At 36.9% G+C, this 23626-nt stretch overlaps 1 protein-coding gene across 2 annotated transcripts in view; it reads right to left on the bottom strand.

Moving 5' to 3' along the window:
- The window catches only part of LOC126284570 (heparan-alpha-glucosaminide N-acetyltransferase-like), a 353817-nt gene that overhangs the window by 27601 nt on the left and 302590 nt on the right, over positions 1–23626 (bottom strand). For both annotated transcript variants that reach the window (XM_049983590.1, XM_049983597.1), the window contains 2 exons: positions 22422–22543; positions 19039–19208 (listed from right to left, as the gene is read on the bottom strand). In XM_049983590.1, coding sequence (XP_049839547.1) covers positions 19039–19208; positions 22422–22543 — 292 coding nt within the window. The remainder of the gene's footprint in view (positions 1–19038; positions 19209–22421; positions 22544–23626) is intronic.

Genomic DNA, 23626 nt, shown 5'->3' with positions numbered 1-23626 from the left:
AAGTGGCATTGATTATTTTAACATAAAACCCATTGAACTGTTAGCTGAAGAAAAAATTTTTGAAGTATCCGCAGTTGAACTCTCTGCATTAAAATTAATAATCATCTGTGTATATAGGAGCCCTGATGGGAACGTAAATGATTTCTGTCACAAACTAGAAGCAGCTTTAAACACTATAAAAAAACTTCAACAAAACAGTGATCATATGTGGAGATTTTAATATAGATTTTCAAGAAATCTCAAAAGACCAGCAAAGCTTTTGTTAAAGTTTCGAGAACATACCTTCACCGAAGAGTCAAGCAGTATATTGCTCCCTCCTACGTATATCTCGCGAAGAGACCATGAGGATAAAATCAGAGAGATTAGAGCCCACACAGAAGCATACCGACAATCCTTCTTTCCACGTACAATACGAGACTGGAATAGAAGGGAGAACCGATAGAGGTACTCAGGGTACCCTCCGCCACACACCGTCAGGTGGCTTGCGGAGTATGGATGTAGATGTAGATGTAGAAAGCTTGATGACCCTACTGGAAACATATAACATAAAAACCACCATTGACTCTCCTACAAGAGTTACACCAACAACTAGTACAACAATTGATCAGATATTAATAAACACAAATGTAAATAACAATTTCTGGGCCGGAAATCTTAATACTGGCTTCAGTGACCACTATGCACAGTTTATTGCCTTGTACACTCCAAGTGAAACAACTGAGAAAGAAGATCTTGTAAAAGAAGCAAGGAAATTCACTAACAAACAAATAAACATTTTTGTACTGAGACTAAGTGAAGAAACTTGGTATGAAGTGTATACGTGTGAAAATACTAACAAAAAGTTTGAAAAATTCATGGAAATCTTCATGTCATACTTTGAAGCTGCATTTCCATTAAAAAGGCAAAAATGTCAACCTAACTTCAAAAAGAACAAATGGATTACAAAAGGTATTAGAATATCTTGTGCAGAGAAAAGAAGATTACACACTATAGCAAAGACACAGAACATGCCTCCTGAATTTCATTTGTACCTGAATAATTACAAGAGGATCCTCAAAAATGTTGTAAGAAAAGCTAAAACAATGGCAAATGACAAATACATTGAAAATTCAAAAAACAAATCTAAAGCTATATGGGAAGTTATAAAAAATCAAACAACAAGTGAAACTAAACAATATAAAAATATGAACTTCTGTTATGAAGGACAAATGATTTCTTGCCCAACAGAACTTGCAGGGACCTTCAACAAATATTTTGCAAACGTAAGTGAACAGTTGGTGAGTGGACTGGAAGAACACAACAAAATATCACCTCCACCATGCAATAGTGTGAGGAATGTGTCTACATCTTTGTTCCTTTCACCCACAAATTCTGAAGAAATTTTATCAGTTATAAAAACCTTGAAAACAGGGTACTCATGTGGAATTGATGGAATACCAGATGCAATTATTAAAAATGCTGTCTTGCCTTAGCTGAACCCTTAACACATTTGTGCAACAGCTCACTGGCATCAGGAACCTTCCCCTCATGCTTGAAAACAGCAAAGCTGAAACCACTGTTCAAAAAAGGAAAACCAGAATGTGTTTCAAATTATAGACAAATAGCCCTACTGCCTGTATTTTCTAAAATTTTAGAAAAAGTTTTTTATAAGAGATTGTCTGATTTCCTAAATAAAAATAAAATTCTATATCCTTCACAACATGGCTTCAGGAAAGGCTATTCAACTGAAAGTGCAATATTTGAATTTCTTAATGAAATCTATGCTAAACTGGATGCAAGTGAGTTTGTGACAGGCATGTGTCTTGATTTATCTAAAGCTTTTGACGTCATTGACCATAATGCCCTACTGCAGAAGCTTGACCAGTTAGGAATTAGAGGCATATCCAATGAGTGGCTCAAGACATACCTATGTGGTCGCAAACAGGTGGTTAAAGTGCAATATACTGACCATAACAAAATCAGCTACTTCTATTCCGGATATGAAAATGTGAAATATGGTATCCCTCAAGGATCAGTATTAGGACCCATCCTGTTTCTCCTCTATGTCAATGATCTTATATACAACAAGTATTGCCAAACTACCCTCCAATTTGCAGACGATACAAGCTTCCTTATTAGTGGTAAAACAGAAGAAAAACTAAAAGACTCCGCTATACAAACAATGAACAGTGTAGAACAGTGGTTCAGATACAACAAGCTAATTATAAACAAAGAAAAGACAGTAGCACTGAACTTCTATAATGTAAAAGGAAGACACCACCCAAACATAGAAATAGAACTTAGGGACAGAGTTCTTAAAAGTGTTAACAGCACTAAATTTCTGGGACTCTGGCTCCAGAACAACACAAAATGGGAGGTACATATTGAATATTTGCAAAGAAAACTAAGCAAAACCTGTTACATGATACGGATCTTAAAAACTTGTTGCAGCAAAGCCAGCCTATTAAGTGTATACTACTCCTATGTGCATTCTGTAATTAAATATGGCACAATCTTCTGGGGTAATACAACAACAAATATTAAACTTTTCAGGATGCAAAAGAGAATACTAAGAATTATTGAAGGGGTAAACAATACGAAATCGTGCAGACCCATATTCAAAAAACTGTCAGTTCTTCCTCTTCCCTGCATTTTTTATCTACGAAACATCAGTTTTCATCAAACAGTATATTGATAGACACGCAGATATCTTATTAAAAAATGAAGATATACATGCACACAATACAAGGCAAAAATCTGACCTTCATGTGAAACAGGTCAGAACATCATTGTGCCAAAAAGGCACACTACATACTGGGATAAAGATTTTCAATAATCTACCTAAACATATTAAATCAATAGGTAAACTCTGTAGTTTTAAGGCTGAAGTAAAGGCATATTTGATTGATCATTGATTTTACAGTCTGACAGAATATATAAAAGACAAACAACATAAATAAAGATGCATTACTAATATTCTACTTTGTATGTTGCCTGTGATGTTTGTTGTATTTAAGAATCTGTGCTAAATAACCTGACTATCTAGTCCTTAGCATTGCAATACAAACTGTATTTTTATCTTGTAAATACCTAACCCTGTCCAATATCCTGTGATGTTTGTTGTATTTAAGAATCTGTGCTAAATTACCTGACTATCTAGTCCTTAGCATTGCAATACAAACTGTATTTTTATCTTGTAAATTTCTAACCATGTCCAATATCCTTGTATATATTCTATACATATAGGATTTGAAGGACTAAATAAATAAATGAACCTCCCTGACATACAGTCACTGTAAAGAAACGTCTAAAGAAACAGATATTACTACATAATAGGTGTAAAACAAGGCATAGGGGTATAGAAATAAAGATGCTGAGTGAAACACATTTGCCTACCAACAGAGCAACATGTGATGTCTTCAATGATAGCCATAACAGAATATCGTCAAATGATGTTTCATAAAACCTAAAGAAATACTGGTCTGGTCACTTTTAGAGGCTGTTAGTGGCACCAAAGTTAGTTTCCAGTCCCCAGGGAATGGGAAAGGAACTGAAAGTGAGGGTATTAAAGCAGCAGCTGAAATGCTTAACTCTGTTTTCAAATATTCCTTTACAGAGGAAAACAAGAATAATTGTCCCAATTTTTTGAGCCTTGTACCACTGAAAAGATGACTGAAATAAGTATTAGTATCAGTGGTGTTGAGAAACTACTGAAATCATTAAAATTGAACAAAGCTCCATGGCCTGATGGAATACCTGTCAGATTCTACACCAGATTCGTGGCTGAGTTAGCCCCTCTTCTAACTATAATCTGTTGTACATCCCTCTAACAAAAACTGTGCCCAGTTCTTGGAAAAAAGTACAGGCCACACTGTCTACATAAGTGACCCACAAAACTACTGTCCAATATCCTTGAAAACAATTTGTTGTAGAAACTAAAAACATATTCTGAGCTCAAACATAATGAGGAAACTGAAACACAATTATCTTATCAATGCCAACCAGTGTTGATTCTGAAAACAATGATCATGAGCATCCCAACTCACACTTTTCTCACATGACATACTGAAGACACTGGATCAAGGCAGCCAGGGAGATGCAATATTTCTTGATTTCCAAAAAGCATTTGACTTAGTACCATACCTATGCTTACTGACAAAAGTACAATCATAAGGGATATGAAGTGAAATTTGTGCCTGGATTGAGGACTATTTGGTAGGGAGGTAGCAGCAAGTTATCTCAGATATAGAGTCATTGTTAGATGTAGAAGTAACGTCAGATGTGCCATAGGCAAGTGTGTTGGGACCCTTCCTGTTCACGTTGGATATTAATGACATTGCAGACACTGTTAATAGAAATGTCAGACTTTTTGCTAATGATGCAATTATCTATAATAATGTACTATCTGAAAGAAGTTGCATAAATATTCAGCCAGATCTTGATAAGATTCCAAAGTGGTGCAAAGACTGACAACTTGCTTTAAACATTCAGAAATGTAAAATTGTGCACTTCACAAAACGAAAAAATGTAGTACCCTATGACTATAAAATCAATGAGTCACTGTTGAAATCAGCCAACTCATACAAGTAACTCAGCATAACACTTTGTAGGGATATGAAATGGAATTATCACCTAGGCTCAGTAGTGGGTAAAGCAGGTGGTAGGCTTTGGTTTATTGGTAGAATGCTGGGGAAGTGTAATCAGTCTACAAAGGAGATTGCTTACAACCAGTTCTAGAATACTGGTCAAGTGTTTGCAGTCTGTACCATATAGGTCTAACAGGGGATACTGACATACAGATAAACAGAGAAGGGCAGCACAAATCACCCCAGATTTGTTTACTCCATGGGAGAGTGTCACAAATATACTGAAGGAACTAAACTGGAAGACTCTTGATGATAGACATAGAATATTTCAAGAAAGTCTATTAACAAAGTTACAAGAACCGGCTTTAAATGACGAATCTATGAATATACTACAATCCCCTACATATAACTCATATAGGGATCATGAGGACAAGATTGGAATAATTACCGCATGCACAGGTGCATTAAAACAACCTCCTTCCCATGCTCCATATGTGAATGGAACGGAAAGAAATCCTAATAAATGATACAGTGGTATGTACTCTCTGCCATGCACCTCATGGTAGTTTACAGAGTATAGATGTAGATGTAGATGCAATTTCTCAATAGATGATTTTACAAAACAAGGGTAATAGAACATAGTCAAATTATGTCAGGCAGTCCTGGGGAAATTATATTTAGGAAGTCAGACACTAAAGGTAATAGATGAGTTTTGTTATTCGAGCAGTAAAATTACTGATGATGACTGATGTAGGGAGGATATAAAATGTGGAGTGGCAACAGTATGAAAAGCGTTTCTGAAGAAGAGAAATTTGTTAACACTGAATACAAATTTAAGTGTTTGGAAGTCTTTTGTGAAGGTATTTGTAGCTTTGGACAGAATTGTAACATAAGCAGTTCACACAAGAAAAGAACAGAAGCTTCTGAAATTGCAAGCTACAGAATAATGTCAAGATTATATGGGTAATGAGGAAATACTGAAAAGAAGTAGTTGGAGAGAAAGGAAATTTGTGGCATAATGTGACTAAAAGAAGTAATCAGTTGATATTTCACATTCTGAAACATCAAGGAGTCAAAAGTTCTGTATTGGAGGGAAGTGTGTGGCATAAAAATTTTAATGGGAGAATGAATGATGTAAGCAGTTCAACAAAATGTAGATTGCAGTAGTTATTCAGAGGTGAAGAGGCTTGCACAGGATAGAGTATTCTGGAGAACTGTATCAAACCAGTCTTCAGACTGAGAACCACAACAACAATACATATTGTTACTCATCACATGCAGGAGGTGTTGAGTGGCAGACAGGAATACTGAAATATAGACTGTGTGATATACCTGGTCATAAATCAGCTCGTAGTTCCTTGGTAGCAGCAATCACAGCAAAAAACTGGCCATAAATATTGATGGGTACAGCACTGTTTACATCCAATAATGTAGTTGACACACACATTTGGTTTCACAGGTTTTATTTCCAAAAGTGGGAACCTCCTCACTGAACTAGTTATGGCCAGTCTGTGTCTTAATTACATAATTAAGTCTCATTTATGAGGTATGCACATACTGCACTTTCTAATTACACAGCAATAGACACTGTGCAGTATAACCTAACCGACTAGGAACAGTCTCACTCAGATGACTGATACATGTGGCATTTATGTATAAAGTGAACCAGCAATCATTGTTAACTGCCCTATCTAATTGTCTGTCTTCTTATTCACAACCACATGTCATTGCACTATAACATTTTTAGAGTTCTGACTGACAAGGATTCCATGCTCAGAATCTTGGAACAAACTGAGCTAAAAATGGGTTCAGGCACAGTGCTTATACAGCTTTGCAAAAATGGCTTCTAAAGTTTCACATTGCTAAATATGTAACTGTGATAGTTTACATTTAGAATTTTACCTCTCAAACTAATTGAATAGTGCAGAAAAATTTGGCTTTGGTTTGAACTTTTTGTTACAATTAGAGTTCCAACTGAAATAAGTCTTCTTGATGATGAAACTGCAAAAACAGCTATTATTGACAAACAAACCATACATAAAACTGTTAATCATCCAGAAAATAATTAAATGCTGATATTCCTACCATATTTTGGAAATTAGCTACATAAATACTTTAATGATTTCTATGGGTTATTTTTCCAACTTCATCGGCAGTACAATGAGTCATCTGTTTACTTGGCAACACTGTGCCTGGAATAGGAAGTAATTACTATTAGTTAACTGAACTGAACTTTAGCAAAACTACTTACCTGAAATAGTTCAAATTAATTAGGAAATTATTCTGACCAATGTAATTTAGCAAAGCTGGGCCTGATCTTAAACTCAGAATTACAGAATGGAAACTTTATACTATGCCACCTCTTGCACTAACACTATTAATAATTTAGAAAGCAATAAAAATGATTTAAGGAAGCAAATAACAAAACAAAATGGGAATGGGTCCCACTTGTTTTGCTACAACTGCTAAATATTATCAGCCATTACACCAAGTCCTTTGTGAGATTGTGAGATGTAAATAAAGTAAAGTTGTAAGGCACAATTGGCTGTGAAACACTGAAGGACAGGTTCTGTTACTTAAATGGAAAGATTTCCTCACTGCCACTTTTCCTTCACAAAGTGTGAGTGTTAAGTGTTTAAATTATTCTGATAAGTGTATGTGACTGTAAGGGGCATATGTATGGTGTGATGTCATGTTTGTGTTGGATGATGATGATGATGATGATGATGATGATGATGATGAGAGAAGGGAGTGGGCGAAAGCCAGTGCCAGCACATAACTTATTCCTCTTGAATAGCTAAAGGGGACTGCTGACCTTAATGTCCCCATCCAATGGACAGATTGTCATCATCATTGTCACATAGCCTCATTCCATGAGCCACTATGGGGAGATTTGGAATTTAATACAGGTCAGTGGCACAAAGACTGGTAATCAGATACTTTATGCCATCACCTGACTTCCTTTTTTCCTAAAGTCAAAGGGAAGGCAACCAACAGTAAGTGGTTTCCCAGTTAGTTTGTACAGTATTTGTTGCAGTCGACATTGTTTAGCTTTGGTGGTCTGATGAGAACCAGTGTATTCAATTATGCTAGGCCATTGGAAAGAGAATACACACACACGTTCACACAAGCATCAGTCACTCTCACACATGGTCACTGTCGTCTCCTGGCACATAGGCCTGGCTGTGTCTTAGGTGTACTACAATCTCGGTTGGGGTGGGTAGTGTGGTACAAGAGAGATGTGGGACAGATAGGAGGAGGCATGCACAGTAAGGGTGGGGGAAGATAGCTGATAATAATTAGCAGTTCTTCTTCAATGTGTCTACCTGCTCCCAACGTCTTCTCTATTTGGTGAGTAGCAGTCTACCCGTTTCACAGTGTTTAGCAAGATCTTTCTTATAATTCCCCTGAGTGAAAACAGAATTAAATAGTTCATCATATATCTGAGGTGAACAGCTTATCTGTCTCATCCTTTATAATGTGTCTATAATCCACCACCTGATAAATAAATAAAACTGCAGGACTCGTCACATTTCTTTGTTTACTGATGCTGCTCAGTGCTTTCAAAAAATAGTGAATGGTAGTTTAGTTCAGTTTAGTTGCTTGCAAGTTCCATGTTCATATTCATGACATTTTCCTGTAATGGGTAACAAGTCGTTGATTTGCAAATATATTTTCTGTCAAAATGTGGCAATGTGCTAACCACAAACACTTACACTGATCTTAATTTCCATTTAAATTTAGGGTCTAGCGTTACTCAGAGTGGAAAGAGTTGTCAAGATAAATATTTTTTGTATTGCTTTCATTCTGTGTCAGTAGCTTTAATAAAAAAGAGAGTCAGGAAAATTTATTAATGGTTACATACTGCACTTCCTTCAGTGCACAATCAAGGTTAAGTGGCAAATAGTGGCGCCAAAACATCCACATTCACATCTACAGTCAACTCTGCAAACCACCATGAAGTGCAAGGCAGAGTTCATTTCCCATTGTACCACATATAAGAGCTACTTCTCATTCCATTCATGAACAGAGTGCAGCAAAAATGACTGCTTGAAGATCACAATGTGCATTATAGTTACTTTAATCTTACCTTCATGGTCCCTACGGGAGCAGTATGTTTGTAATACATTTCTAACTTCCCCAATTAACCCCTTAACAATGGACCCTGGGGGCATAGGGGGCGGCAGTGTGGATGGGACGTAGAGTTGGCTGCTTGGTCCCCCTGAATGACCAGTTTTGAGGCCATGTGCAGCCCAATTTGATTTTGCTAGTTATGACCACCATAACCACTGATGTATTAATTATTTGCAAGTTGTTTGGTATTTTATGTTGGTGACACATTATACTTATATTATATTTTGTGCTCACCATTGTAAGCACTCATTTATCATAGCACACAAAGGTATTTTTTTTCTTTTTCAACCACACTGGTGCAGTAAAAAGATTAAAAAATGGTATTGAAGTGACACAAAGTTCTGTTGTGAAACCAATCATACCATGAAAATAGATATAATTGTTGTACTTACTTTCATGCATTCTATTTGAAAACTATCAACAATCACATTAAGGAATACACGATTTATTATCAGTGATTTATCATCAGCATCATGTAACACATTTTTCACATTGTACAAAATGCTGCACAAGACATCTCACCACTTGGAGACACAAACTTACTTTTTTTTTCATTTCAGACAATCAACATGTATATTATTTACACTATTTATGAATTGGCATGGTAGAAACAAACTCAGTTTCTGCAATCATTTTATACATATTGTTCCCAAAATTACATATTATTTGAGAACACAGAAATATACACAATGTTTGCTGTCTATGTTTGGGTTCCACACAAAAATACAGACACAATATTTAGACACCAATGTTAACTTACGTATCAGGACCAGAGGATATGTTTTTCAGTTCATGATACACAGCAAAATAGGGAAATTCATATAGTAACTGCTTGTATAATTTACAGAAAAGTCTTGTCTGCTTTCATTCATTGTATTTTTACTTAAAAGATACACATGGTACATACTTTGGTAGTTGACCTGGAAGATGAAGTCCAGCAGTCAGCCTACATGGGACATCAATTTGGCAGCCACCCCCACTTGGACTCCTTTTGTTTATCTTTTATTTTTGTAGTACTTCTTCAATCAAGCCCAGTTGGGAATTCACTTACAAGATGCAGTTTGTACAGACAAAATGTGTTGAACAATCTCATGTCATTCAGGCAAAATAAATTTTTTTGCTACCTTTCTGTGCTCTTGTTGACACTTTTCATGGTTTTCATGATCATATCACTCCAATCAATGCTTCTCATTGACTTGTTATAATCAATCACAACAGAAGGTTTTGAACATTTTGCACCTGTTGTGCAGTCCTTTTTAGATGTCTCTTGCATGTCTGCTGAATGAAAAGTTGACAGCATATAGACATCCCTTCTGTCACACCATTTCATTGGAACATTAGCCCTGCAACAGACCTGGATGTCAGTTCTCTCTTTTACAATTTCTCTGCCATTTTTAGCATGTCTTTTCTGTTGGGCTGTACCATACCACATGCATTACTTAGCTGCTCATACAGCAATGGAAGTAGGTTACAGTACGCTTGTTCGCCCACTGCTTGAATACTGCTCAGCAGTGTGGGATCCACACCAGATAGGGTTGATAGAAGAGATAGAGAAGATCCAACGGAGAGCAGCGCACTTCGTTACAGGATCATTTAGTAATCGCGAAAGCGTTACGGAGATGATAGATAAACTCCAGTGAAAGACTCTGCAGGAGAGACGCTCAGTAGATCGGTACGGGCTTTCGTTAAAGTTTTGAGAACATACCTTCACCGAAGAGTCAAGCAGTATATTGCTCCCTCCTATGTATATCTCGCGAAGAGACCATGAGGATAAAATCAGAGAGATTAGAGCCCACACAGAAGCATACTGACAATCCTTCTTTCCACGTACAATACGAGACTGGAATAGAAGGGAGAACCGATAGAGGTACTCAGGGTACCCTCCGCCACACACCGTCAGGTGGCTTGCGGAGTATGGATGTAGATGTAGATGTAGAATGGAAGAGCGCTGGGCTTGTGTACCAATTATCACTAAAGAATGCATGCTCCTTATGTAAATATGCTGAATTGGAGTTGTAATGACATCTTCCAGACACCCCAAGAGTGTGTTTTGTGACATCTGTGACTTTGGCAGTAAACAGTGAAGTCCAAAATATTATTTGTTTGAACATCATAAATCAAAATCATTTTTATTGCAAAACAATTTTTCTTTGCTGAGATATATTGCTTTGCTTTTAGTCTCTCTCTCTCTCTCTCTCTCTCTCTCTCTCTCTCTCTCTCTCTCTCTCTCTGAACAGAAGGAGTGATTCATCCATGCAACGGTTTTCAAATGGAAATAAATGCTTTTTGAAAATAATACAAAAGTGTCCCAAAATAGAATGAAGTTTGAATAAGTAGTCTGTTGTATACACAGTATTATCATTGAAGTATAAAAATGTAGAGTAGACAAATATGTATTCCATGAAAGAAGTCGTGAAAAAATTGGAGGTTTCAGAAGTGAATGTCTTGATCAGTACTCTGATAAAAACAGTTTTTTACTCTTGTCATAATGAGAGACTTAGTTACGAAAATAAAAAAATTATTTGGTAGCACATATTTCCACTCTTTCTTCACTCTGTCAGTCAGATGTTCAGACATTGAGTAAAATACCTATTTGTTTTGTTGCAAATATAAGCCACAATTTCTTCACTTACAAACAGGGAAAACAAGCTAACGAAATTTCTTGTGTCAACTATACTGCTCAGCCCAGACACTAAAAAACTTCTTGTACCAACTACACTTTTCAGTCTAGAACCTGCGGGAGGGGAGGGGGGGGGGGGGGGAAGGTTCTCGTGATGTCAGATTGTCCATCCCAGTTTCTGTATTGTATGCAAAGGCTTGGTTCCTTCTTTGTCATTCTCCTCACCTCCTGATGAGTCACCAGATATTCCTACGTCTGGTACTGTTGAAGGGCCAGAAAACACCAATTTACTTGAAGACGTCAGTTTATCTGAAACCATCAAATGGTCTGCAGAAGGGTACTGTTGTGCCAAAGGGTAGTAGTGAATCATTGTCAGATTCACTTTGACTGCTGATTTTGAAATCATTGTCTAAAAGCAACTTCAAAGCTTCTTTGGCTGAGTAAAGTAGTTTACTCATATTCAAAAAAGGAACCTTGAACAAAATGAAACACCTACAGCCTGAGAAAGAGGCAATACAGATTGTGTATATCAACAAGAAAAGTGTCTCTGCTCACAACCCACTGCTAAATGAAACTCCAAAATCCTTTGGCTGTGACACAATGCAAAGTGATTTCCTGTGAGATCAGGTGGTAGCAAATGCCACTAAATGTTACAGTAAGCCTGCTAGATAATGCCAGGGACATTCTTTCAGTAACACTTTAACATAGCAAAATGGTAAACACGTGGAGTAGGCTGGACTGCAAAAGCAGTTCACTGGAGGGAACGTCTGTTTCCCAGCCTACTTCTACAGCAATTCTGCCATAGGGCCAATTAAGTGGACTTCCACAGAAATCAACTACAATTAAAGGGATAATAATGGTTCTTGAAGCTTAGTAACTAGAATTTCATGGGATAGTAGGCATTTATTTTCCAGAATCTGCCTATTCAGGTTTATCAGCATGTCAATGAAGCTCTTGTATGGGTCAGACAAACATGTGACCCATTCATATTGCCCTTCTTTGTATAAATTAAGTATTCCCTATTAGTCCTATTTGTTATGTATCCCACCACTTGATCAATATTCTAAAATTTCTTGCCTATGGAGTATCATCCCAGTTGTGTGACTGGATTTGTGATTTACTGTCAGAATGGTCACAGTTTGTAGTAATTGATGGGAAGTCACCACCAACCATAATTGTATGAGTGTGATACCTATTTGAAAGGAAACTATGTAGTGCCAGAGATATTTATAAGTCTCAAACATCTATTAAATATGTATACAGGCTGGAGCAATAAATGAAAATTTATACCACGGCACCTATGCCTGGGTTTCAGGCAGGATCCCCCACATCACTTGATGCTGAAGTACTGTTCCAACAGTGTCAGAGAGCCTGTGCAATGCTGTTTGAGTATAGGGGAATACCAAGTGGGCTGACATAAATGGGAATGGATTGAGGAGGGAGATGTGCTAGTGTAGTCTGTGCAGTTGTGCAAAGCCACTTTGTTGGGGTGGCATAGTGGTTAATGCATCTGCCTAAAGAGTAGGAGACCAAGATTCGAATCCCAGTCTTAGTACAAATTTTCATTCAACACTTCAGCCTCCATATATACTTGTATTTGAAATGAGACTCAAGTTTTCCTTTAGCCTATCAGCAACTGCATTATGTGAGTCAGGCGGTCAGTAAAAGAAACAAATTATTAATTTAACCTCTAGCCCAGGGTCAGCCACAGCATCCAAACTGCACACAAGAAAGATGCATGGGCCTTGTGTAGGCCAAGGCTCAGCCTGTCTCAGCTTTACTCAGTCCTCCTTGCTAGTACTTGGTACATCATGATGTCTCATTTAACATTGCAGTGCACCATTGTTTCATCAGCATTACTTTCTTAGGTTCAGTCGAATCACAGTGTCAGTGCTGTTTACCCTTTGACATTTTTTCCAGATATAAAAAATTTCTAAGTGCAAAGTGTCTTGCCAAAGATGGTCTACATCTGAACAGGTTGGGCTCAAAAATATTCAGTAAGATGTTCTTAGATACTTGCCAGATCATAAAAAATAAGGGAAACTTATAAGTAGTGATGGGGGTGAAAAAACGTGTGTAGCATTAAGAAAGAAAAAACCAAACCATTATCTGGCAAGAAATATGCTAAAGCCTGTAAGAAATAGTCAAAGTAGGTATGTTATCCACTGGAATATAAATGGCTTAAACACTGATGCTTCTAATAATAAAAGCTCCAAAATAGATGAATTGGAAATCATTCTGTCAGAATATGCAAATATTAAAGTTGTTTGTTTAAATGAACACTGGTTGACTGAGGGGACAATTAAAATTCTGAACAAAATAGGGAACTTCAGATTAGCAAGTAGCTTTTGTAGAAGAAACAAGTTACGTGGAGGCTCATGTATACTTCTACACAATGACATAAATTATGAGACCAGAAACTGTTTTAATTATTTAAATGAAGAATGTGTGTTCGAGAGCTGTTGTGTAGAAATAGTGGACTTGCTAGCAAATGTTATAATAATCTCAATATACAGAATTCCAGGGACATCAACAACAGAACTATTCTTATCTAAGCTTCAAATTATGCTAGAAGACCTTTGTAGAGAAACAAAGAAAAAAGTTGTAATAGCTGCTGATTTTAATATTGATATCACATGTAATAGTAGCCAAGCTTCAAGGTTCACTGACTTAGTTAAGAAATATGGTTTCAAATTGAATTTCTTTGAATCTACCAGGGACAATGGGCAATCAGCAACATGCATTGACAATGTTCTAACTAATTATGTATATGAAGATGTGTATAAATTTTGTGTAGATCTAGGTATTTCAGATCATTATGTATTGTTTATTGAGTTGCCACAGACAGACACAAACATTTCACATACAAGAACCCATATGAGCAGGAACTTTAGCAAAGAAAACTTGCTAACATTTAGTGAGAAGCTAAGAGATAAAACATGGCCTTTTGATTATGGTAACTCAAGTGATAAAAACTTTGAGAAATTCCTAAATAGTTTTCTTGCAGACTTTAATGAAACATTTCCACCTAGACTCTGCAGCAATAAGATAACAAATACAGTAAAGTGGATTACCCAGGGCATAAAAATTTCCAGTGTAAGGAAAAGGCAACTGCACAGAGAACTAAAATATAATAAAGATATAAATTTCATTAAATATGTTAGACTCTATAAAACCATATTTAAAAGAGTTGTCAAGGCAGCAAAACAACTGGCAAACAACAGGTTAATTTTAAATCATAAAAATAAGACAAAGGCTGTGTGGTCAGTCATTAAATCTGAGTTAGGTGTTAAAGCCTGTAACCAAGAAATTCCAAAAATTGACATTGAAGGAAAAACTGTTGTAAATCCAACTCAAATACCAGAGTACTTTAATGAATTCTTTATAAATGTAGCAAAATCTGATGTAGATGTAGCAGATTATCACAACAAAGTAAATCCCTTTGGCCTAGGCAAAAACTCTGAAAACTTTACAAAATTCTCAAAAGTTTCTTTTGAGGATGTAGAAAATGCTATTTTAACATTAAGAAACAAAAAATCTGCAGGTTGGGATAGAATACCCACCAAAGTTATTAAAGTGGTACACAATAGAATTGCAAACCCACTAGCTCAGATAATAAATCAATGTTTTGAAGAGGGCTGTTTCCCAGAGGTACTGAAATATGCTGAAGTCAAACCACTCTTCAAGAAGGGATCAAGAGAGATCATGGGAAATTATCGTCCTATCTCAATTCTCCCAGTCCTATCTAAAATATTTGAAAAACTTGCTGTTGCTCAAATCCAAAACTTCATTGCAAAATATTCTGTTATTCTAAACAATCAATTTGGTTTTCAGCAAGGGAAAAACACCGTAGATGCAGTTAACAGTTTCATTGAGAAAATAAGTACGTCATTAGACAAGAGAAATAAGGTGGCAGGAATTTTCTGCGACCTCACAAAGGCATTCGATTCCGTAAACCACGCATTGCTTGTTTACAAACTTGAAAAGTATGGCATTGGCGGCAGTGCCCTACAATGGCTTAAATCCTACTTATCCAACAGAAAGCAAAGAGTTAGCATTTCTTCAAATGGCGCATATTATTTTTCTGACTGGAAAAAAATTACTCAGGGTGTTCCACAAGGCTCCATATTAGGCCCAGTCCTATTTCTCTTTTATGTTAATGACTTACCATTAAATATCAGCTCCCCATCAGTTCTGTTCGCAGATGATACTTCTGTCTTAGTTGAAGATCAGGATTCAGAAAAAATTCTCAAATCTGTGATCAGTACCCTCAGTACCTTAGAAACTTGGTTTCAGCTAAATGGGCTGAATCTAAACATATCTAAGACTCACGTGATGCAGTTCAAAACCAAACAGTCAAAATGTGAGCAAATTAAGATTGTACACAACAACCAAGTTATAGAAGAAGTTGACTCAGTCAAATTCGTAGGTCTAAAAGTAGATGAAAATTTGAGGTGGCAGGCACACATTGAATACCTTGCAAACAAATTGAGCAGCTTTGCATTTGCAATGCAAATATTATCAACTGCAACGGACATTGACACGCGGAAAGTAGCATATACAAGCTACTTTGAATCCATTATTAGGTATGGTATTGTTTTTTGGGGTAACTCGACAAACATAGTGCGGATACTAAAAATACAGAAAAAAATCATACGAAATATGTGCACTGCCAATCACAAAGAACCATGTCGACCATTATTTAGGAAACTCAAAATATTAACTCTGCCATCCTTATACATATATGAGATTATTATATTTTTGTACTCCAGACGCGACTTATTTGAGGGAAACCATTTTGTCCATTCACATGATACCAGAAACAAAGAAAATTTTATGCTCCCCACCCACCGCCTCAGACTGTTTGCCCAGGGACCTCAATACATGGGAATGAAAATTTTTAATAAATTAAAAGGGAACAAGTTGATGCAGATGAATTTAGGTTCACTTAAAAGAAAGCTATATGAGGTACTGACAATGAAGTGTTATTACTCAGTGGATGAATTCATGCAGGACAATCTGGAAATTTGAGCTGGGTACAATGTGTTACATGTTCCAAGAAATATCCTTATAGTGTTGTTATTTATTATAGTGCTAGCATTAATTAATGTAAAAATCATTGTAATTGTTTTATAAATTTTTGACATGTCTCCTGTACGCAAACCAAATGGATTGCAAATGTACGTCATGAGATGAATAAAACACAATTCAACAAAAAAAAAAGTTCACAGGTCCAGGCAGTCTAGTAATCTTTTTTTCACAAGCCTTTAATAATGAACAGGAATGACAAAAAAGAAAGATTAGAATTCTCAGTTTCTATTATGCGGTCGCATAACTGAAGGGTACTGCAAATCTGCTATGGAATGGAATTATAACATTACACAGAAAGAATTAAATCAAACAATGGAAAATTCAGGAGGGAATGTAACAATATCAAGAGAAGGAAAGTTGTTACTCAGCATATAGCAGAGATGCTGAGTCGCAGATAAGCACAACAAAAAGACTTTCACAACTAAAGCTTCCAGCTATTAGCCTTCATCAACAATAGACACGCATACGCACACGTGCACGTGCACACCCAAGCATGCATGGTTCAACACACGCACACACACACACACGCACACACACACACACACACACACACACACACACACACACATGCAAATGTAATTCACACACACAACTGCAATCTCAGGCAACTGAAATGACACTGCCACACAGTGTGGTTTCAGTTGCCTGAGACTGCAGTCGTGTGTGTGAGTTGTGTTTGCATTAGTGTGTGTGTGAGCAGCAACTTTCCTTCTCATAATATAGAAAGAATTTAAAGATTTAGCTGATGATGAAAGAGCAAAATATTATGATCATCAGCTGGGACTCATTCTTCTGTACATCAAGAAGCACTTTGTGCTAAATTTGCAGGTATGGATCACACTGATGAAGTTGGTAGTATTATCAGCAAATTTTCTGAAGTTGCAAACCTTATTGCAGTTTTAGTCATAACAGTTTAAGACAGAATAGAACAAAGAGTATGAAAAGTTTATACATTGTTGCAAAGTATATTGGTTAAGTCAAGGGACATGCCTGGAATGATTTTTTGATTTAAAAACCACTATTTTTGAACTTATGAAGGAAAAAGAAGAGCAGGAACAAAACTTAGAACATCTGGAATGGATTGCAGGCCTCGCATTTTAAGTGAACTTGATCACACACCACCCACACTGAGACATTGTGAGTTGAGATACAACTTATTGCTGATTTGATGTCAATGCATTTAAAAAGAAAATTTCATTGTGGAAGGGGCTATTGTGACAAAAAAACAATCAATTTCCATAAGCTCACTGGTGTTAGAGAAGATGTGAGGTTTGAAGAATTAATTGTGGCCCTCAAAGAATAACAAAGTTAGCATTCCAAACACTTTGAGTACACCACCTGTTTCACATCTGTCTTTAGACTGTTTGCTGTTTTAGTTGAAAGAATTCTGTGCATGTGCAGATGGAACTGATTGATCTGCACTGTAACCCCCATGTGAAAGATAAATTCCTTTATGCTAAAACTGTGCAGGAGGTTTGTTTACCTCTGGTAGAATTTCTGCAAATCCATAGTGAAGATGCAAATGTTATAAAAGACTTTCTTTGATCACAGAGCTAAATAAATCATGATTACATGGCAAACTGAGTGTGAAAATCCATAAAATTGTCTGTTGCTGTCCATGTACTGGCAGTTTATACTAGATAAAAATTATATGTTTTCTGTGCACCAAAAATAATTAAATAACACTGAAAATTTGTTTTGTTTGTGATCTGTGCTGTTGAGAAATATGAAATCAGGTCAAATGCAGTTCAACTTCATTGCTACTTTAATGTGGCACATTTGCAGTTGCCAATACCAAAACTCTCATGTCAATGTCTTTGTAACGGAAGAGCGTAATTAAAGTAGCGATGGAAATTCACAACTTAACAAACCTGGTGAACAGAGACTGCCATGTCTTGGCATACAGCCCACCAACCTAACAATACTGCACCATGGGTTGCCTACACATGAAAGTACAAGGGTTAAAACAAGATCCCAAACAACACATACCTGTATTTTTCTACAGAATTTATACTTTGTGCCTAAGCATCTCGTGTCTCTTCATACCTGTCCTTTCTTCTTTCATCCATGATATTTCTTTAACATACATGTTCTGCACTTCAGGACATACAGTGGCTTATACATCAATGAAAATAATCAATTTCTGAAAATATTATGTAACTGAATGGATAAAAAAATATAGTCACCGAGTGACGGCAGGAGAAAACACATATAAAAGTTAAGGAAATGTGCAAGCTTTCAGAGCCAGTGGCTCCTTCTTCTGGCAAAAAGTTGAAGATGAAGAGAGAGGGGTGAAAAATAGGACTAGCAAGGGTCAGAAAATGGGGAGAGTTATGGGGAAATCACCCAGAACCCCAGGCCAGAAGAGACACAGTCTTTCCTTTTCATCCTGTCCAGTATGTCTCCCCTGATCCTGAGTTCTGGGCAACTTTTCCATGACTCTCTCCATTCCCTAAACCTTGCCAGTCCTTTCATTTCATTCCTCTATTCCTCTTACTAACCCTTTAGTCCTTCTCCCAGAAAAAGGAGCCTCTGGTCCTGAAAACTTGCACATTTTCTCAACTTTTATATGTTTTCTCCTGCTGAAGTTTGATCGGGATATACAGTGGATGACCTGAGAACACTTACCAACTAATCCTTCTGGATCAAATGGTCCAGAACCATAAACAGCCTGAGCAGTGGGATGCTGGTACAGGTGATCTACACCCAGTACTACACGGTCTATGTAACCTACTGCACCACCAACACAGTCCTCATACTGGCCATTTTCATGGATACCTCCAGGTCCCATGTAGCCCCTGTAAGAGTTACAGGTAATTACAATTCAAAAGTGCTATACTTTAATGTCTAGTTTCTGTCACCAAACATTTCTTTTTTATACGACTGTAAATTTAATATTTAGCATTGTAATTGTGCTCTTTCACTTAATATTAATAATATTGATTTCAGTATTTAAGATTGTAGCTGTATCCTTTAATTTGACTACAGTACTGTTACCTACACATGACAAAGCACATTTCATGTAAAATGACCAGTGCCAAATAAAGAAAAATAAAAACATATTTGTGCTGTAAGATGATGATAGGAGGAAGATGGAGTAAAACCCAGTGACGGCATACAGCCTACAAACTGCTGAACCTAATGTCTGCCCCTATTGGATGGATTATCATCAACAATGTCACATCCCCTCACTCAATGAGAGGTCTTGACTCCAACTAAGTGCAATGGCACAGTGTCTCGCAATCACAAACTGCATGCCACCACATCTTCTCCCCTTGCTGGCCAAATACAGCAGATGTAATTTTTTTTCACCATTAGGATTTGAGCCGACTACTTCCAAGCTGTGAACCACCACACACTTATGTATCAGCAATCACACATACGGAGGTGGGTCAAGAGCTCCTGGAGACCAGCATAACAGCACAGTAAACAAAAACATTTTTCTTGCAGTTTGTACCAAACTACTTTTAAAACTACTAAAAGCAAGTTATGTGTGCCTATACACCATAATCTAAAAGTGGTGTGTGATTTTGCAAAAACAGACATAATGTCTTATGGGACAACAGCAATCAGTGATTTTATAATGTTACTTAAAAACCTTCTTGATTGCATTTTTTTTTTTTTTTTTTTTTTTTTTTTTTTTTTTTTTTTTTATTCATATGACTTGTTTCGGTTCGTTCAGTACCATCTTCAGATCTGTAAAAATAATGATACTAATTTACTATTTCACGGAAGCAAATCTTTTTCATCCTATCTAATCAACATCAAATGTACCAGAGCATACCTGATATTTCAGTTACAGGAGTAACCCGTCCAAATCCAGCAGTTTTCACATGCTACGTCACATAAAATTGGTTGGCAGAGTGCACGTCATTTATATTAATTATAACACTATTACTGACAGGTGGCATCTGGTACATTTGTTACATTCCATTTGCACATACTATATTCAGTAGATCTTTTTTTTTTATTAATTAAAACTACTTAATTAAAATATTTAGATGTCAAGGTTGAAATCTGTACTTGTCAGCATTAATAAAAAACAGTAAAATTATAATTTTTATATGATCTAAAAAACATAGGGCGATTTATATATCTATGGTGATGGTGTGAACTTGTTTTCCTCTACGGTCTGCTTCCGTATTTCCCGCCATTTTGGTGTTGTGCCGCGGTCCGCTCAGTCGTCTGATGTCCATCGCCGCGGGCAAGAGGGCCGCACAGGAGGGCCCCGTCAATGACGCCAGGCACTGCACTCGTCTTCCGGCTTCTCCACCGCGCACCATCTCTCATCCCTCGGCCTAGATGCTTTCGTAAATGCGACGTTAAAATAGGGTTCCGAACAAATAACACATTAAAATTGAAGCTCCGGCATAGAATATGTAGTAGTAGGAATAAATTTCAGGATTCAGGTGTAAATAAGATCAAATGTAATGACTGCTATAAACAATATATAGGGCAGACTGGTAGGAACTTTGAAACCAGATTCAGGGAGCACACCTACTCTCAAAAGAAAACAGCTTTTGGGGCGCATATGGCTGTGACAAAGCACTCAGTCACAAACATTGAACACAATTTAGACATCCTGCATAGAGCCCATAAGGGACGGTTTCTTAACATTTTGGAAGAAATTGAAATATACACCCACAAAAATAAAGATCCAGATTTAATCATCAACGAGCAAAGCGAATTCAATCATAACACCTATTTTAGCATTTATGACGACCTACTAAGATGACAACTGTTGCGTGTGGAGATCCAGGCCGAGGGATGAGAGATGGTGCGCGGTGGAGAAGCCGGAAGACGCGTGCAGTGCCTGGCGTCGTTGACGGGGCCCTCCTGTGCGGCCCTCTTGCCCGCGGCGATGGACATCAGACAACTGAGCGGACCGCGGCACAACACCAAAATGGCGGGAAATACGGAAGCAGACCATAGAGGAAAAGAAGTTCACACCATCACCATAGATATATAAATCGCCCTCTGTTTTTTAGATCGTATAAAAATTATAATTTTACTGTTTTTTATTAATGCTGACAAGTACAGATTTCAACCTTGACATCTACATATTTTAATTAAGTATTTTTAATTAATAAAAAAAGATCTACTGAATATAGTATGTGCAAATGGAATGTAACAAATGTACCAGACGCCACCTGTCGGTAATAGTGTTATAATTAATATAAATGACGTGCACTCTGCCAACCAGTTTTATGTGACGTAGCATGTGAAAACTGCTGGATTTGGACGGGTTACTCCTGTAACTGAAATATCAGGTATTCTCTGGTACATTTGATGTTGATTAGATAGGATGAAAAAGATTTGCTTCCGTGAAATAGTAAATTAGTATCATTATTTTTACAGATCTGTCATATGAAAAAAAAAAATTGCAATCAAGACGGTTTTTGGTGTGTGATTGATTGTCTTTCCTCATTCTTACCTATTTAATAACTAATAGCATTCTACATACTGGCAAAGTACAAGAGATATTTTTAAGGTATTGCTTAACTGGCTGCAACTGTGTAAATTTCACATGCCTGTAGAAATGCACATGCATGATTAGCAGTCTGACACTGATAAATGGGAAGGAAAAGAAGCTGTTGAAGACTGGCTGTATTCATGGACGGCTCATGCCCATGATGTGGACATAATAATAATCATCATCATCATCATCTTAGACAGTTTCCAGCCTCTGGCTGGGTCTGTATGGAACATAGGCCTCTCTATCATCTTCTGTCTTGCCATTTAATTAATATAATGTCCATGATGTGGGCATAAACAAATTAATTTCATGTTACAATAAATGTTTAAATTATTGAGGGAACTATGTAGAAAAAATAGTTTAAGCTGTAAGGAGTGAACAAAAAACTTAGTGACAGGATCTTTACTAGTTCGGTTTATAGTGAAAAACAGAGTTCAATTAATACAAGCTATTATCCAAAATCCTTACATCTAACACATATGAAGAGAAAGTAGATTTAGAGAGACAGAGAGAGTAAATAACACAAATTACTTACTTTGGACACCCTGGGACTTCGAAAAAGAATGTAATTGCACAATTGCCAGCTATGGCTGCAGCAGCAACAACCCAGAGTGGCAGCAGGATTATTATATCTTGCATAGCTGCTAGCAATTTAGTCTGTAAATATTGAACATTTGTAGAACATTGGGGTAGCTGTTTTGACAGACAACATCTAAGAAAAGGCAAGAATTCGGTTAGTGATGCATAAAATATTACAAATTCTTGTTCAATATCTATACTCTGTAGATCAGTTTAAAATACATGGTAGAGGAGTGAACAAAAAAGATAGTGACAGGATATTTACTAGTTTGGTTTCATACTGTGCTGATGTGAAAGTACTGAGTGTTTATAAGTGTCTATGTGAATTATTATCCTAATATTAATTTCATCACGTGGAGGATCGAGATTTGATTGCTGAAACTGCCAAGGATTCTTCCTCAGTGGGAAGACTGGTAAGGGATGCACACAACGTCATGATGCTAACTGAGTAGCTACTTGATTGAGAAGTAGTGGCTCTGTGGCCTGGAATGTCTGCAGGACGGTCGCGAGAGTGGTGTGCTGACCACATACCCCTACATATTGCATCCGCATGATGCCACGTGGCACAGGATAATATGGTAGCCAGTACTTGTGCTTTGGGTCTTCATAGCCTAGACAAGGAGCTCATTTTATAGTAAATGATGTCTCAAAGATGATTCCTATGAGTTCAAAAACAGGTAAACTTCTTGTCGGACAGGTTCCTGCTACTTAGACACCAGACTTCAAGTCATTGTGGCAGGTGTACTGCAAGACGACCAAAATATCTGATGAAACTCAGAGTACTGAAAGATAAAGAAAGGTGACATTCTCTATCAGCAGGTTTTCACATTTTGTTTTTGATAACGCAAGAAAGGGTTGTATTGCAGTTTCTACAATGATAAATGCATTGATCATTCACCCTTTTCTTGTGAGCCTCCAACATGTTCTGCAGATTGCACCAGAAAAACTAACTTATTCATGAGGAAAGGTCCAATTAAGTCCAATTCAATCAAGGACTTGGAAAAACTCCAATGTTACCTACCTGATGAACAGCTACCTTTCTACAAAGAAATTTTGAAGTGGCCTATAAACAACAACAGCCAACACAGTTACTGAATGGACTGTACACACTGATTATTGTTGTAGAATGATGCATCAGTATTGTGAAATGTAGAACTGTGT

Source organism: Schistocerca gregaria, chromosome 1, assembly GCF_023897955.1.
Source record: "Schistocerca gregaria isolate iqSchGreg1 chromosome 1, iqSchGreg1.2, whole genome shotgun sequence".
Taxonomy (NCBI): Eukaryota; Metazoa; Arthropoda; class Insecta; order Orthoptera; family Acrididae; genus Schistocerca; species Schistocerca gregaria.
The sequence above is the reverse complement of the archived record's forward strand: the minus strand, read 5'-3'. Positions and strand labels throughout refer to the sequence as shown.